Here is a 19,272-nt window from a genome sequence, read left to right on the forward strand (position 1 = left end):
ACTTAAATGTTAGACCTAATACCATAAAAACCCTAGAAGAAAATCTAGGTAGTACCATTCAGGACATAGGCATGGGCAAGGACTTCATGTCTAAAACACCAAAAGCAACAGCAGCAAAAGCCAAAATTGACAAATGAGATCTAATTAAACTAAAGAGCTTCTGCACAGCAAAAGAAACTACCATCAGAGTGAACAGGCAACCTACAGAATGGGAGAAAATTTTTGCAATCTACTCATCTGACAAAGGGCTAATATCCAGAATCTACAAAGAACTCAAACAAATTTACAAGAAAAAAACAAACAACCCCATCAAAAACTGGGCAAAGGATATGAACAGACATTTCTCAAAAGAAGACATTCATACAGCCAACAGACACATGAAAAAATGCTCATCATCACTCGCCATCAGAGAAATGCAAATCAAAACCAAAATGAGATATCATCTCACACCAGTTAGATTGGCAATCATTAAGAAGTCAGGAAACAACAGGTGTTGGAGAGGATGTGGAGAAATAGGAACACTTTTACACTGTTGGTGGGAATGTAAACTAGTTCAACCATTATGAAAAACAGTATGGCAATTCCTCAAGGATCTAGAACTAAATGTACCATATGACCCAGCCATCCCACTACTGGGTATATACCCAAAGGATTATAAATCATGCTGCTATAAAGACACATGCATATGTATGTTTATTGCGGCACTATTCACAATAGCAAAGACTTGGAATCAACCCAAATGTCCATCTGTGACAGACTGGATTAAGAAAATGTGGCACATATACACCATGGAATATTATGCAGCCATAAAAAAGGATGACTTTGCGTCCTTTGTAGGGACATGGATGCAGCTGGAAACCATCACTCTTAGCAAACTATCACAAGAACAGAAAACCAAACACCACATGTTCTCACTCATAGGTGGGAACTGAACAATGAGATCACTTGGACTCGGGAAGGGGAACATCACACACTGGGGCCTATCATGGGGAGGGGGGAGGAGGGAGGGATTGCATTGGGGAGTTATACATGATATAAATGATGAATTGATGGGTGCTGACGAGTTGATGGGTGCAGCACACCAACATGGTATAAGTATACATGTGTAACAAACCTGCACGTTATGCACATGTACCCTAGAACTTAAAGTATAATAAAAAAAAAAAATTTTTTTAAAGGTGGTGTCTAAGTGACTTTTTTTTTTTTTTAAACATACCAGTAGCTACATAGCCCATATTTGCAAATGACACAAAATTGGACAGAATGGCTACTGGGTTGTAATTTTGGAATGATGGATTATAAGTATCAAGAATAATCTGAATGGGAACAAATGTACAATTCTCATGAAGTGCTGTACTTGATTAAAAACTCAATACAAAACTAAGATGGTCTCCAGATACAAGGATGTAATATTTTCCAATATGTTTTTAGCAAACTCTCTGGAATAGTTGGTTGTACTTCAGAGGCTGGTGTAGGGAAGAATGATTAGAACCAGTCTAGAAATCATGTCAAATTCTTATCACTTGCTATCAAACTAGCTGGTTCAATTAATTATTACTGATCTGCAATAAGATAAAATCTTGTGCCACAATATAAAGCAACTATCTCAGTAAACACAGTTTAATTCAGCTAACTTTATTATTACTTTTCATACGAAGAATTTTTCAATGAAATAAGTGGTGTGTTGATTTACAGTTTGGTGCAAGCTCCCTATCTTCTTGCAGACCTATAACATATAGTGTGCAGAGGGTAAGAAATAGTCACAGACCATCACCAGTGCACTGACCACACAGTGAAAACCTCTGCAGTAGAGGAATGGTTAAATGAACTTAGGCTACCTATCTCAGAAATACACAAACAAACAAATGCATACACCTAAAAACAAAACAAGAAAACCCCAATAACTACAGTAGTTTCTTCACTATGTTAAAAACTGCAAATCTGGAAGATTTTACTCTATATTGTTTCAGAGAGAAGAAAGGAAAAAACACAAAGGGAGGGAATATCTTTTAGCTCAGTAAAAGAATATTCTAAGGATAATATACCACAAAGAGAAACTGTATAGTGTCCTTATTTCTTAATAGCAATATTCAAAATAAAGAAGGGATTGAACTGGGAAAGTTAGTTGTAGGAAGACAAGTCCCCAGATTACCTTGGCTGCCCCAGCTTTTTCCCCTGCCACTTAACAGAGACTTTCTCTTTATCCCATTCTAGTTCTAGAATGGGGCATCTTGAGATAAAGTGTTGGGTACAATCTAGGCTATGTCCTCCTCCCTCCTAGAATGGGATGTTCCCCGGTGCTTGAGCTCAGCAATTCAAGTGGTGTCTAGGGTGTATTGAGTTCCCTCAGCTGTGTCACAATGGGGCAAGCACCGATGACACTCCATTCGCCCTGGGCAGTTTCCTGAGCCTTGGGAAGCTGGCTCACCAAGGATTCTAGGCTTCTGTTTATTCTTGCTGCATATCTGCATTGGCTGATTTGTGTGAGTGTTCTGTCTCACCATTCTTATGCAAGCGATAGAGGTACTGGGACCCCTTTTGCTCCTCCATGCTGTCGTCATGGTGTTGGGACTACGGAACATCTAGGTCTTCTCTAAGCTTCTGTCAGACTTATAAACTTCTGTATTAGTTATGCCTTTCAATTCTATGATTTAAACATTCTCCTCTGTCCTTTCAAATTTAAAACAAGAAAAACCTCTTCTTTCTTTTTCTAAGTAATTCATCTCTGAAGTTGTGTTGACCTTTGACTCTATCATTCATTCTACTTAAGAAGATAGAGAAATTATATAAATTATATTTAATGGTTGGAATTATGACAAACATTCAAAATCTCTATTTTAGTTAGACTAAATACACTAAGTAGTCCACTTACATTGCTGTCTTATAGAGGCAAATGATTGGAAGCACATAGTTGCTCAATCAGTGTATTTTTATAGATATTGAAAACAAATTTCTAAGACTTGATGTGTTTAATTCCCCACATATACAAATGCAATATAAACTCTTGTCATGTGATAACATAGAATTAAAATCTATTTAAATATTAGATATATAAAAGATATATATCATTAGGATGCACAGTCAGGATATTTTTATTTTTGTTAGAGTTGAAAATGAATAATTTCAAGTGAATGATTCTTATGAGTTTACTTTTTCTGTTGTTGCTGTCATAATTCCATGGGAACCAATCCTTAATTTTTATACATAATTTGAGGGCTCAAGCATTATATGTGAGAACCAAAACCATCTATGCTCACATAGCTTATATATTATAAGCTGTAATATTAACATTATTTTATTATTCAGCTGTCTCCATCTACATAACTTTCTTACTCCAGGAAAGTCTTGCTCAGAAAGATGAAATTTGAAAGTGCTTTTGTCTCAGGAACTTATGAAAAACTCATTTAATGAATATTAAACCTTTTGATTTTTCAGTAGGCAGCATCAAATAGCTGATTCTGTAGGATGTTTTGAAACCCTTGCTTCAAAATCCTCTCTTTGTATCCACCAATCCTAAACTTTCATATTATAATCATCCAATTCTAAGCAAACCTCCATAAGGCATGTTAAAAGACTTGCCTTGCAATACAACTCAGAACACAGGTATGGACAGAGACTTATAATTAAATCACCAAAAGCAATTACAACAAAAGCTAAAATCGACAAATGGGATCTAAAACTAAAGAGCTCCTGCACAACAAAAGAAACTACCATCAAAGTGAACAGGCAACCTACAGAATAGGAGAAAATTTTTGCAATCCACTATATGACAAAGGTCTAATATCCAGAATTTACAAGGAATTTAAAAAAATTTACAAGAAAAAACAACCCCATCAAAAAGTAGGCAAAGGATATGAACAGGTGTTCCTCAAAAAAAGACATTTATATGTCCATCATCCATAGGAAAAAAAAGCTCAACATCACTGATCATTAGAGAAATGCAAATCAAAAGCACAGTGAGATACCATCTCACACCAGTCAGAAAGGCAATTACTAAAAAGTCAAGAAACAACATGCTGGTGGAGAGATAGGAACCCTTTTACATTGTTAATGGGAATATAAATCAGTTCAACCATTGTGCAAGACAGAGTGGTGATTCCTCGAGGATCCAGAACCAGAAATACCATTTGACCCAGCAATCCCATTACTGGATATATATCCACAGTAGACTATAAAGACTATAAAGACTATAAAGACACATGCACATGTATGTTTATTGCAGCACTACTTACAATAGCAAAGACTTGGAAACAACCCAAATGCCCATCAATGATAGACTGGATAAAGAAAATGTGGTACATATACACCATGGAATACTATGCAGCCACAAAAGGGAAGGAGATCATGTCCTTTGCAGGGACATGGATGAAGCTAGAAGCCATCATCCTCAGCAAACTAGCACAGGAACAGAAAATCAAACACTGCATGTTCTCATTCATAAGTGGGAGTTGAATAATGAGAACACATGGATACAGGGAGGGGAACAACAGACATTGGGGCCTGTTGGGGGTGGGGTAAGCATCAGGACAAATAGCTAACCTATGCAGGGCTTAAAACCTAGGTGATGGCTTGATAGGTGCAGCAAACCACCATGGCACACGGATACCTACGTAACAAATCTGCACATTCTGTACATGTATCCTGGAACTTAAAGTAGACAAATAAAAAAATAAAGACTTGCTTTGAAACAAACTCTAACATCTTATAAATACTTCAACTTTGCCCCCACACCCTAACATGTTACTAAGTTTAACTGGTTCTCCAGGAGAAAAAATATCTCTGATGTGTAGAATTTGATGATTTCTATAACATAAATCGTCCTACCAAGGCTGACTTCAAGTTACTAATGTGAACTCACTGAACATGGATTGGGGAAGAGATGCTCAGAATCAATCTCACAGGCTGGTGGAGCAAGCTTCAGCATACTACTGCTACTAAGACTCTGTCAATGCAGTTCTCACCCATGCTACAGTAACCATAAACTAAGATTTGTCATACCATTGAATTGTTCGGGTAATATTTTTGAGGAACCAGCATTCAATAAGCTTAAAGATCCACAAAGATCTAGTCAAAAACTTCTCTTGTATGTGATCCTAGACCTTGAGTCAAAAAGCATGAGTGCCTTGTGGTCTATTGAAATTCCTGCTAGGGTAAGGAGCTGTTGGTCTCTCTGACTGTTATGATGAGGTATGGCTCACATTGAGTCTGACCTCTTCCATATTTTGTTACATAAAGTTCCCCATGCACTGCATTTATTTTGTCTTCTATGAATAAAAAGCCCTTTTTAAGGAATCCTTCGATTGATCAGATTTGAATAAGTTTTATCCTCGGTAGAAATCAGTTTTATTACTAACTACACTATATATCTCTATCCTTATCATTTTTTTTGTATCTCTATAAAAGCAAACTTCACAGAAAGGGAATGGGTGCAAACCAGACAAATCCATCCTCAAACTGACCTTGACAGGCTGGGCATGGTGGCTTATGCCTGTAATCCCAGCACTTCGGGAGGCTGAAGGAGGTGTATCACTTGAGGTCAGGAGTTGGAGATCAGCCTGACCAACATGGTGATACCCCATCTCTACTTGAAAAAAAAAAAATAGAAAAAAAAAATCAAACTGATCTTGAGGACCGAGAAATTCAGAAAGCTCCTCTGAACTTTGCAAAACTCTGGAAAAACTTTGTCTCAGGTCACTTACCAAAATCTTATGAGCGCTTTTCCCAGTGTGTCTTGTGAAATTTCTCCAAACCTTACTGTCTGTGAAAACTGCACATGTATGAGGTTTGCAGCTGGAGAAGGCCCAGCCATCAGGCCATGTGGGGCTGAGGCAGGAGGTAGACAGCGGTATTTTCACCTGATGGTTCCTAGACTCTGCTGGACTTGGCTCAGTTTAAACCGAAGACCATTCCCCCTCTGACAGACTCTTGCTTTGCACATGTATTTATGCCATAACCTGAATTCTTATATTTATTATCTTTCTAAATGGCTTAGTTTCACTAAAGATAATTTAGAATTATAATAGACATTTTCAAGGAGTTTTGGTATGAACAAAAGTGTTCATTTGAGAGATGCCTTAGAACATAAAGGAATAAAATTCTAAACATCCAATAATCTGCATTGTTAATGTGTTTGAGGAAGTATCCAAAATTATTCAGACGTCAAAATTGTTCCCTTAAAAGATTCCTTTATTGAGGCAAAAAAAAAATAAAAGTGAAATACTTAATCTGTTTTAGATTCCTTCAAACTTCAACAGAAGCTTAATGACCTTTATCCTATTATTCTTCTTCTCCCAGCCTGTTTCTCCTTCTCCTTCTCCTTCTAGCTTGTTCCCCCTTTCTTCTGGCTGTCCAGAAACCCCTAAAGTGCATTATCTTGTAAAGTTAAGCGCCTGTCAGAACAGAAAAAGAAAAAAACACTCTTATTGTTAATTTTAAGACTTCACCTCATTCTGAGCTAAAAGCCACTATTAAAATGTACCCAAAGCCTCACCATGATAAAATTTGCAGAGACATCAGGAATAGTTTTAGGGATGTACAACCCATACTTCTCAAATCGATATCTATTACTTCATATGCTCAGATACAAAAGAACTGGATAAAAAAGGAATAACACAAAGATTCCTTACTGCATAAGAAATCAGAGGTATTTTGCAAGCTGTAGATTTTGAATGTCTTTTGGCTATCCCCCAAATCATTCCTGTGAACATAGATTGGACTCTGATTCAGTCCTATAAACAAAGAAAGAATCAATTCATTAGGGAGTTCAAGGATAGGTTATTTGACACCTTTTGACAAAATTCAGAAGTAAACACTGATTCAGATGAAGCCTCGCTTTTTCTCATTTTCTTGTGAATAACCTTAAGCCAGAAATAAAAGAATTAAAACATAAGAAAAAGCAGAAATGGGAAACAGCCTATTGCCAGACCTCTAGCATCCTCTTGAATATTTTGAAAGGGACTTGGCACAAAAATCAAATAAGACTTAAATCAAATTCAGGCCCCTACAGATAAAACAATCAGACATTAGCAATCATTAAACACCCCCTAAAGAGGGAATCACTCGGTAAAGACATTCACAGATACTGTAAACAGAAAGAACACCGACAAAAAAGTTAGTATATTAAAAATAAAGGGAAACAATGAAGGATGTAAAAATGAAAGTGCTTTAAAGGAAATCAAATGCCGAGTTTCTCATTTTACCCTTAAATTCACAAGGAGAAATTTCTTATAATGTTAAAGAACAACATTTTGATTGATACAGGTACAACCATATTAGCCTTAAACTCTTCTATTCTTATTCAACATTCCCCTTGGAATAAACATACTATGCAGGTGGTGGGCATTTCTAATAATTCCTAAACATTCCTTATGTCCAGGCCTAGAACAGAAATACAGTCTTTCCTCCTCTGTGATTCCACACCTGTTAATTTGATACTCTGAAAGTGGAGTTGCCAGATTAAATGATGTCCTGATTATCTCTTTCTTAAAATCCCTTAGGACGCCCTATTCATAGCTAGTTTGGATAAGGACGTAGACTTACTAATACCTTTGTATCCAAATCAAGCCCAAATTGAAGATATCAAAGAGATGCCAGAATTTTTGTGGGTAAAACTGATATTATCATCAACATTATTGGGACTACACCTATCCAGGTTCAGATTGACCTGTATCTGAACTTACATAATACCCTCTTAAAACCACTAGCTAATGATAAAAACGAACATTTATTTTTCTATTTTAAAAAAGAATACCTAAAAACCCCATTGTGTAGGGATACAGATTCATTCAGGACCTTAGATCCATAAACAGAATATTCATTCTCCATGGTAGCAAATTTGAATTCTGTTTTATCTTTGTGTATCCTAAGGCTATATGTTTTACAGTGTTGGATCTGTATTTTGTTTTCTTTAGTGTCTCCTTAGATCAAAATAATCTATAATCTGCCTTCTTCTTGAAATATCCAATTATATACCTCCTGCTATTATGCCTTAGAGTTTACTAAAGCACCGTCACACTTTTCACAAGCATTTAACCAGGACCTAAATAATTTGAAATTTTTCTGCAATTCTATTCATATCATACTGGTGAGGATTTGAGGCAGAAAACATATTTCAGAAGATACAAAATCAAGACTCTGAATTTGAAGTTTCAGACAGTTCAAAGTGCTTTCATGTTATGCTGGTCCATCAGCAGACATATCCCTGAAGTACACAGGTAATGAAAGTACACATAATTTATTCATACATTATTTATATATTATTTATTATTATATATAATGTATTCATTATGCAATACAAGTATAAAAAACTAGCTACTAGATTTTACAGAAACATTTCCTGCTGTAAACTCCCATTTTGGTATTTAGCAGTTTTCAAAACTCCCCATTAGTTATCTAAGTTTCCAATAAACTATGTTAACTCTAAATTCTGAGTCATTCAGTAGCATACGAAATTGAATTGTTACACACTTATAATATTATCATTTAGAAAATTCTATCTAACAAAGATAATTATATGCTAACACACAAAGAAGGCTTAAGAAGAAAAACTTGTGTTTTTTCCCTCCAAGCTAATTAATCCTTTCATGAACTTATTTCTGGCAAAAGAAAGGGTCTCTTATTAATGCAGAATTTCAAAAGTAATTAAGAAGATAATATTAGGGTAAAATAGTCTCCTTGGGAAACTTAGTAAGAAGATTTCTGATTTATCTAAGATTTTTCCATTTCAGGTGAAAATCTCTTTGATAAGTAAATGAACCAATGGATAATCTATATAGATTCACATTACTTTAAGGCTTATGTCTTTCTCATCAAGGGACTGTAAATATGCTATTTTATGATTCATTATATGACAAATATAAAATATATCACCAATGTTGCCTAGACAAAAATAGCCCGAATAAAGGTAACATAGAAAAAAATACAGCAATATCTAAAGCAAACAGAGCACTAGTCTACACCCTAGGAGCTAAGCTTTAAGCTTTCCCTAATGTGAAGGTGTGACCATTAGCTCTTCAGCTAGTGGGAGGCTATGTCCTTATTCTCACTAATTACAGCCCCAACTTGAGTATTTTCATATGTGTATTTGATAATCTCAGAATTGAGTTCACATGAATTAAAAAAAAATTAATCACTTCCCCATGGATACTCCTATCATAGTCATCTGTAACTCTTCATGAAATGGCTCAGTCAAGCCATCCTGATAAAAGGAAGCACCATATTTACACATCACTTTAATTAGTAGAGTTCAAAGGGCTGTGTAAACATTATCTAATTAAACTTCACAACAATTCAGTGAAGCAAGAAAAGGTTTACCCATTATCCTCATTCACAGAAGAAAGATTTTGAGGTGCTGAGAGGCTAAATGATTTCTTAGTTTCACAATGATGAGTCACAGGTAAGGCTGGGAACAAAACCAGAACTCTAACTCAGATATAAAAGGAACACCATGGAAATGCTTACTCAGGTGGATCACTTCTTCAGCTGGAAATTGTCCTACTACATAAATAAAGATAATAATTAGAATGGAATTTGTATGAATGTATGCTTCTTTCTAGATTAGAAAAAGTTTCTTCAGCATTATTTGCTTTGTAGACAGTAATATAATGGCTAAAATGCATCCTAGCTAAATACAGCCTACATTAGTAGTACAACTACCTCAGTGTCTTCTCCCAGTTATCCTCCTGTTATTTCTAGAAATCCTCAAGAAGTGTTTACAACCCAGTGAGTCAGTGGCAGTGACCACAGAACATTTCCTGTTCTTTTTCTTTCCCCTGGCTTCTTTGGTTCCTATCTGAACTGATGTGCCTATGATGCCTATCATGAGAATAATATTCATGCCAAGGACAATATCTGAATGCCCCCAAAGCTTCTACTCCTTGTGGTACCAGGATGATGCTAGGTTTCTTACAGAGCTCAGGGCCAGTAGGGCCCTGCTCTGTGCCATATTTGATCATCTAGGACTTTGGAATCCTTTTATATTCAGAAATTCATATGATCACTCAAGTAGTTCCATCACCTTCTGCCTTGGACCATATTTCTGCAGAGTCAATGGACCTGGGTCCAAATGTGTGCTTCTCTTTTCTTCCTCCCATCAATCAAACTTTATTCTCTGAGGGCACCTGTAATCCCAGCACTTCAAGAGGCCAAGGTGGGAGGATCGCTAGAGCCCAGTAGTTCAAAACCAGCCTGGGCAACATAGGGAAACCTTGTTGCCACAAAACAATCAAACAAACAAACAAACAAGCAAGCAAACAACGCTGGACATGGTGGTGCATGGCTGTGGTCCCAGCTACTTGGGAGGCTGAGTTGGGAAGACTGCTTAAGCCAGAGTGGGAGGGAGTGGGGGGTGGGTTGAGGCTATAGTGAGCCATGATGGTACCACCAGCCTGGGCAACAAAGTGATATGCTGTCAAAAAAAAAGAAAAAGAAGGAAAGAAACAGAGAGAGAGAGAAAAAGAGAGAAAGAAAAGAAAAGAGAAGAAAAGAAAAGAAAAGAAAAGAAAAGGAAAGAAAAGAAAAGAAAAGAAAAGAAAAGAAAAGAAAAAAAGAAAAGAAAAGAAAAGAAAAGAATTTCCTGCAAACAGACACCAGTGCATTTGGGGAATGAGGAGAGCCTGCAGGCCAATAGGGACAATAGGCACGGGTCTATATTACCAACTGCCACATTATTCACAGAGTATTAAAGTCGAATGGAATGGGTTTCAAACATTTTAGAACCATTTATTTAAAGGAAAATTGTTTACCAAGCTCCGTATGTAAAAGAATCAAAGCAAGGAGAGATGTATTAGTTGAAAAGAGGAGGATGGGAGCTCTGCTACTAGCCAAATCCCCTTAGGTTCCTCAGAGCTCAACTTGAAAGACCAATTAGTTCAATTTCTTTCTTTTAAAGTTGTACTTCCTGAAGGCCAGATAGTCTAGACAATACTAAGAAATGAGGCCTGATATTTAGAAAGTGAATTACTTTTTTACTATCCCTAGTATTCCCTTCTTATGCAGTCTTAGATTTTCCCTTCTCCTACAACTTTAAGCATTCTAGCAGCAGCTAACGCATTCAGTGCTGATTGACTCAGAAAAGTAATAGAGACAGGAAAGAGAAGTGGAGACCTTACTTCTTAGCTTCAAGATTTCTAAAGCCTAGCACTTTAGAAGAACAGAGAGACTCAAACAAGAAAATGGAAGGGTTGAGTTAGAAAAGTCAGGAGAGTTGGAGAAGTGGTGAAATCTTAGACTTCAGAGGTTCCCAGGGAGATGTTGCTAGTCAATGCTCCTTGGGCTGTGTCTTGGAGAACTGGCAAAATCCCTAGTTTTGGTTTCGGAAATCCAAAAACAAAAATATATTTTTTCTATAGCCTGTGTAGTGGTTGGAAAGGTGGTATGGTCCCAAATAATTAAACAGATGGAAGGATGGCCGAGGCAGATGCCTTAGACACTGTCTTAGCATTTCCTATATACCTAAGGATGACAGGGAAGTAGTAGAGAGATTAAAGCAACTGGACAAAGAGGGGCACTTCTGCAAGTGCATGTGTAGGCAGTTGGACAAGGACCAATCATTTGATGGGAGTTTGGAAACAGAATAGTGAAAACTAAATGCCCCTACCATGTCTTGAAACTTACATGAAACCTCTGGAACAACAGAAGAGACTGCACAGATGAAGTCTGAGTTTCTACTATGTTCAAGTAACTTTCAAAGATTTTAATGAAAAAGTCAATAAAGTTTGAGAGAGGGGTATTTAATGGATGTATACAGATACAATGGTCTGAATAATTGGTTACCAAATTACTGAACTGTTTTAAAAATTAAATCAGATCTACAAATATCAGAATCTAACACATAATTGACTTCAACATATTTAAAGTACTTTGAAAGAAAAATTAAATGGTGCTTTGTTTGTTTAAAGAAAAAAAGTAATGACATCTCCACATCTGCAAATTAGGCAAACTGCATTTCTTCTTCACCCATCATACAAAATATTGCCCTTGAAATCTTGCTAGACAAATGTTGATATAGAGAATATTAAGCTTAGCAAATCACATGATATACCAAAGTACTATTTTACAATGTATTTTAATATTATTCATGACAAAAATAGTATCCATGACAAAAATACTAGCCATGGCAATTTTAAGTGCTTGTCTAGTTACCTTTGTTCCCTGGCTAAAATCTAAGGCCCAAGTTCAGATTTCAGGTTTTCCAGCTTAATAACTCAATAACCTTGGACAAGTGTCCATGTAATCCTCTCTCCTTCCCTGTGTAATTGGGATAATAGCAGTCCTTCATAAGACTGGATAGAGAAGTAAATGAATACTATATATAAAGTGCTTAGCACATTGCCCGGCATATCAAAAATATCATAGCCAATCCATATTCAGAGTATGCTACAGTTATTCACACATTATTCAGAGGTCTTGCATGTTTCCACTTGCCCTCTGCCATTTCTGCCATGGCCATGAGAAGGTCATATCTGGGCCTGTATGCTGGTCTCTGGATAATTATGGAACAGCTACAATGCATCATACAAACCCACATTAGAGCAGAGCCCTGGCAGATTTGCAGACACATAAATAAACTAGTTTAATTATAAACGAATGAATCAATCTGAGATTAGCTGAGCTCAGCCCAGTGTGTCAATCCCCCACCAAACCAGAGACTTGTGGGTTAGAATAATGATGACTATTGTTTTAAGCCAGAGTTTTGACATGATTTCTTCCACAGCAACAGCATGAAGTAAAAACAAAATTCTTACTATCAGTTATAACTAAAACACTTGAAATACGGGTTATAAATTGATATATATTCTATCAATTGTAATGTGTTACACATGTTCAGTGAATTTGTTTTCCAATAGATCCTAATATCGCCACATGTGATAATATGGAAGGTTTCTTATTACTCCTTCAAATCACTGTACATAAGAACTTCTCATTCTTAATCCCAAATAAATCAATTTACTTTTTATTTCTAGAAAATTAAATAACATATTAAGGTATAGAAAATAAATAACACAGAAATTAGTTAAAAAAAAGAAATCCATTAATATTAACACGGCTGAAACTCAACCAATAATAAGCACTTGGGTACCTCAAGTCTTTTTTTTAAGTTTGTACCTAAAAATATTAAAATAATTTAACTCTAAATTCATTGCCCTTAAAAATATTAGAATAACAGATCTAGATAAAGCATCTCTCAAACTTAATTCCCATTCTTATCTCCTACTAAGCGGATATATATTCTAACACTCTAATTTTTTCTCATTCCTTTATCTATATTATGCACCCATGAAATATACATATGAAATACTAAGATGTTTTTAAATCATAAGAATGGAATAAGGGAGAAGCACCCACTAGATGTAAGTTACTTGGAATAGTCTAGTTCTTGGGTTGGAGGGGTTGAGTACATAGATATTCATAATTACTTCATTATGGTGATCATATATTCTGTAAGCTTGCTAATTTATAATTTTAGTAGTTTTTTCATAGATTCCATTAGATTTTCTACGTAGATAATCATGTCTGAAAACAAAGACAGTTTTACTTCCTCCTTCCTAGTCTGTATACATTATATTACTTTTCTTTACTTGATGGTACAGAATAGGACTGCCAATACAATGCTGACAGATGTGGTGGGAAGGAAAATGTTTGTTTTATTTCTGATCTTAGGGGGAAGCATTTATTCTTTCACCATTAAGTATGATGTTAACTGTATGGTTTTCTCAGATGCTCTTTTTTTTTTTTTTTTTTTTTTTTTTGAGACAGAGTCTCGCTCTGTCAGCCAGGCTAAAGTGCAGTGGTGCTATTTTGGTTCACTGCAAGCTCCACCTCCCAGGTTCATGCCATTCTCCTGCCTCAGCTTCCTGAGTAGCTGGGATTACAGGGGCCTGCCACCACACCTGCCTAATTTTTTTTGTATTTTTAGTAGAGACTGGGTTTTACCACACAGATGCTCTCTATCAAGTTGAGAAGTCCCCTTCTATTCCCAGTTTGTTGAGAATTTTTTTTTTTATCAGGAATGGATGATAGATCTTGTCAAATGTGATTTCTGAGATTATTAACGTATTTTTATTTTTGTTTGTTTCAGTTTGCTACTCGACTTCAAATTATATTTACAGGGTTACAGTAACCAAAACAACATGGTACTGGTATAAAAACAGACACACAGACCAATGGAACAGAATAGAGATCCTAGAAATAAGACAGCACACACACACACATAAATATACATATATATGTATACATACATACACACATATATAGGATTACATTTGGATTGAAATTTTGAAACTAATAAGGTGTAACTGACATACAAAAAGCTGTCCATATTTAATGTAAATAACTTGGTGAGTTGAGAGATAAGTACACACTCTATTCTTCTATTGGTGAATGTTTTAGCTGCTTTCAATTATTTACTATCACCAACAAGCTGTAATAAACATTTCTGAATATACAGGCCAGGTTTTTTTAGACATCTAGAAAAATAATGGAATCTCTAGGTCATATGAAGTGCACATTTTCAGATCTCATAACATTGTCAAATTACCTTCTAGAGGGACTATAATAAAGCATAACTTCTTCAGCAGTGTATGCAAGTATGTGCTTCCCTGGATCCTTGCCAACATTTGATATCATCAAGCTTTTCATTTTTTGCCAATCTGATGTGTGCAGTGTCTCATTTTGTTTTAATTTGCAATTGTCTGATTATTAGTGACACTGAGCAATCTTTATATGTGTATTAGCTATTTAAATATCCTTTCCTATAAATTGTTATTTTAAAAGTTAGGTCTTTGTATTTTTAACCATATTTTAAAAAACATATTTATATATGCTGGATACTAATTCTTTGTTATGTATAATGCAAATATTTTCCCCCAATAAAATGCAAAAATTTTAACTCTAACAGGCACTTATTTGTTCTATAGATTTTAGGAATTAGATGTATTTATGTCCAGGTTTTCTGTTTATTTTCACTCACATATTTGTCTGTGTATGTGTGTGTATCTTTTATAAGAAAATCTTACCTGCTCTAAATTTATGACCAAGTTCTATTAAGTTCTCCAATAATTTTTATTTTTGTTGTTTTTAATTTATGTTCTTTATCTCATCTGAAATAGATTTGTATGTATGGGGTAAGGTAGGAATTTAATTAGATTTTTTTCCTAAATGGGAAGTCAAATGTTTTAATACTATTGATTGAAGTATTTAGCTTTTCCCCAGTGTTTAATGACACTACCGTATTTACACAGATTCATACATATGAATGTGTGTTTCTGTTTTTTTCCATCCTTTCCCATTAATATATTTGTCTTTTCTTATGTCTATGCTTTAATTTTAATTACCCAGTTCTTTATAATATGATTTGAGGCAGAATAAAGTACTACTGTTCAGAATAATTAACATTTGTTGAGTCAGTCAGCGTTCTAAGTGTTTTACATGTATTATCTCTATTTGACCTTAGAACAATATATGATGTCGATGTTATTATCCCCGCTTAGGAGGTAAGGAAACTGAAGAACAGAGAGCTTGAGTAACTTATAACTTAGGTAGCAAGCTCACACAACTAGAAAGTGGGAAAGCTAAGAAGCAGAAGGAAAAAAAAGTCATCTTATGCTTTTCCTTCCAATTAATCTTTATTCTTATAAATATGTGGATGCTAATAATAATTACAAGTTGCTAGGCATAATTCTGAACTACTCCAAATAAATCATGACATATGGTCACACTATTTGTAAGATAATGCTTTTGTGAAATAAATCTTTCCACTCCTGTGCAAAATCATGAGCCTTTAGATGGTATGGAATTTATTGCTTTATTTGGTAATAATAGCATTCTTATGTGAATAAATTCCCCCATGCAAAAACATGGGCTAGATCTCTACTTGCTCAGACTTTTCCCTTTGATTATATATTTGAAAAGTTCTTTCTATATTCTTGTTTCTGTTTAGTTCTAGTCCAATGAATTTTATAGTTTTATTACTACTGTGAGTGGAATATTTTTTCTATTATATTTTCTAATTATATATTATTGATATCTGTAGATACTACCTATATGTGTTATTGTATTCAGCAACCTTCCTGAACTTTCTCATTAGTTCTAATATTTTATCAGTTGATTATCTTGAGTTTTACGGATAAATTATCATACCTTCAAAGAACACCACCTTGTCTCCTCTTACAAGTCTTTGTCTCCTAACTCATGTCTGTCAACTTGTTGTATTAGCCAGGAACACCAATAATACAATGCTGGACAATACAAGTAATAGTTGTTATCTCTGTCCCACCTTTATATAAATGGGAATAACTCTAGTGTTCTATAACAGATTATATATATTTTTCTATTTATTTCCAGTTGATACCCTTTATTAGATTTTTAAAAAGCACCAAATATTGATAGCTTGAAATGAGATTTTTTTAAAAAAATTTTTTGTTTTTTTTAAACACAAATGGGTATACACTTTTACTAACTGCTTTTTTTCTGCATTATAGAAGGTTATAAGAGTAATATTTTAAAAACTTTGAATTCTTGTTTTGTATTTTTTCATGCACTATGGTTTAAATTTGCTAATATATGTAATAACACTAGAACAAAGGTTTTTAAATTCTCCTGATGTCCTTGTCTTGTTTTGATATGACTATCTTAGTTTTATAAATTGAATGAAATAGTGTTTCTGCTCCTCCTCCTCCTTCTTCACTTCTCATGAATCACATTTCGCAAGACACAAATAATTTATTGTTTGAAGAATCAATACAAATAATCTTGAAACTATCTAGTATTTATGTCTTTAACATAAAGTATTCTGCTTACTATTTTAATTCATTCCATAGTGAGTGCCTTAATAGTTTTTGTACTGTTTGGGCCAAATTTGGTAATATTTTCTAGGCTTTAATATTTAACCTAGAGACCAGAGAGCCAAGGTGGCTGACTAGACAGACAGGAAGAGCTTCTTCCACCAAGAGAGACAAGACCATCAAGTAGGCTGGCATACTCCAAACAGATTTTCAGAAAGAAGGCATTGAGAGTGGACACAGGGAAGATTCAGAGCCGGGGGTTGACAGTGCAGAAAACTGGGAACTCCCAATCCAGTTGCCTAAGACTCATTCCTGGCCCCAAGTGGCTCCAAGAGAAGGGGTGAATAAAACAGACATAGAGTGGCCCACTCTTGCCACAGACCTTTGGGATCCTAGCTATTGGAGGCCCCACAATCTCCACAGGCAATTGAGTTGCCACAGAGAACTGCCAGGAGAGATGGCAGAGCCAGAACTACAGTCTATCTAGAGCCCAGAGGGTTTGGTATGGGAATGGCTGCAGTGGAGCATGATCATAAGTGCCCATTCCCCAAGGCTCATCATACTCCTCAAGGTGGTTTTATCTTTCCCTGTTCTCTCTGTAAGATGCTAGCTAGTCTAACTCTATTGGTATCACACCTAATTTTAGGCTCCATTGTCAATTGATCGCTCTACCGTTTCAACCTTAGGGGATAAATGGCTCCAATGTCTAATCAATTGTATTCAAGCCTCTTTGTAGGGCAATCCTTGAGGCCAGTCTTTTTTCTAACCCAAAGAGGATTAGAAAAAATGTTAAATGTATAGCTGATCTATGGTTTAGCTTGCTGCGCTCATGGACTACCAGTCTCCTCCAAATTATCTTATATCAAAATTGTCATTGTTTTTGACAGGGTCCTCAGGCTTGAATGTACCTACGGTCTGTTTCAAATAAAGAAACTTCTCTTAGGAAGAACTATGGAGCTCTCTGTTTTTGCAGGCTACCTGTTTTTCAAAGCAAAACTCTTAGACACTTCTGCAGATCTGTGCCTCAGGGGCAGGTGCAGTGGCCCAGTGCTGCTATAATGATAATCCTGTAACTAGTTCATGCTGGGTGTAGGGGGTGGGCATGAATGGTGGTATCTCCTAGTCTTCCCAGCTTCTGTCTTCTGGAACGAAACCTTTACCCTACCAATGTGCTGAGATGAGGATGAATTAGACCCAACATTATTGGCTTGCAACATGTAATGTATAACTTCTACCCTATGAGTGGGTGCTGGGTGGGAAAATGGAGCGCTAGATTTAGCTGCTTTGTTTAAATAGGAACTTCTGTAACACAGACTTGGGAGATAAACAGTTCTGGCAGCCTGCTCCTTCTGGAGAGATACCAGACTGGAATCTGAGAGAGAGCCTTGTGTTCTTAGATGCAATTGCCTGGAATAAAGTTTTTGTCACGCTGTGCTGGTAGAGGATAGGTGGAAAGAAGTAGTGGGTCATGGCTCAAATGCCACAGACTTGCATTTCTCTTACAGAGATTTAGTAGATTTTCTTCAGTAAATGTTTATGCGTTTGCTATATGACCATGATGAATTTCTAAAGTTTTAAAATTATTTTAAAATATTTTTCACAAGTTATGTTTTTTTTTTTTTTTTTTTTTTTACTGGGGACTGGGTTCACAGACTGGTTACACTACCATTCTGGAAGTATCTCCCTGTCCATAGTTTTCCTGACTTAATAAGAATATTGTTCTGCACTGATATTTATGTTCGTATTGTCACCCAACTAATTATTTCATTTTTAATGAATGTTTAAATCAAATTTACTATAATATATATGATGTTAGATGTTTCATATTTTATAAACAAATTTCTAAAAACTTTATATTGATTCCATAAATTTTATGTGTGTATATATATACAGTCATCCCTTGAAACGCATCTGATATTTGTTCTATAACCCCTTACATATACCAAAATCTTCATATACTCAAGTCCTGCAGTTAGTCCTGAAAAACCCATATATATATAAAGTCAGCCCTTGTTGATTTCACATCCAAGAATACCATATTTTCAATCTTGATTTGGTTAAAAAAAATCTGTATATAAATGGACCTGTGCAGTTCAAAACCATGTTGTTTAAGGGTCAACTGTGTGTGTGTGTATGTGCTTATCTATCTTTTAGCTAACCATCTCATATTTTCTTTATACATTCATCCATCAGTGAATGTCTGAGTTGATTGCATATCTTGGCTATTGTGAATCGTGCTGCAAGGGACACAGGATTTCAGTTATCTCTTCAAGACACTGATTTCAATTCCATAGGCTACATACTTACAAGGGAGATTATTAGTTAATATGGTAGTTCTATTTTTAATTTGTTAAGGAACCTCCATACTGTTTTCCATGATGGCTTAACCAATTTACATTTAAACTAACAGAACAAGGATTTCTTTTTCCACATCCTTGCTAACATTTGTAACCTTTTTTTTTTCCATCATAGCCAACCTAACAGAAGTGAG

General features: G+C 35.4%; 1 protein-coding gene and 1 long non-coding RNA gene across 8 annotated transcripts in view; one reads left to right on the forward strand and one right to left on the reverse strand.

Moving 5' to 3' along the window:
- The window catches only part of LOC117085485, a 96,182-nt gene that overhangs the window by 53,434 nt on the left and 23,476 nt on the right, over positions 1–19,272 (forward strand). The gene's annotated exons all lie outside the window — the stretch shown is intronic.
- The window catches only part of MTHFD2L (methylenetetrahydrofolate dehydrogenase (NADP+ dependent) 2 like), a 147,677-nt gene that overhangs the window by 29,836 nt on the left and 98,569 nt on the right, over positions 1–19,272 (reverse strand). Inside the window, exon 8 of one of the 5 annotated variants that reach the window (XM_033214436.1) lies at positions 16,138–16,235. The exons of the other annotated variants lie outside the window; for them this stretch is intronic. Within the exon in view, the coding sequence (XP_033070327.1) occupies positions 16,165–16,235 (71 nt within the window). The 3' untranslated portion in view covers positions 16,138–16,164. The remainder of the gene's footprint in view (positions 1–16,137; positions 16,236–19,272) is intronic. 5 annotated transcript variants of the gene reach the window in all.

This window comes from Trachypithecus francoisi, unplaced genomic scaffold (assembly GCF_009764315.1).
Source record: "Trachypithecus francoisi isolate TF-2019V2 unplaced genomic scaffold, Tfra_2.0 Lachesis_group1, whole genome shotgun sequence".
In the NCBI taxonomy this organism is placed as follows: Eukaryota; Metazoa; Chordata; class Mammalia; order Primates; family Cercopithecidae; genus Trachypithecus; species Trachypithecus francoisi.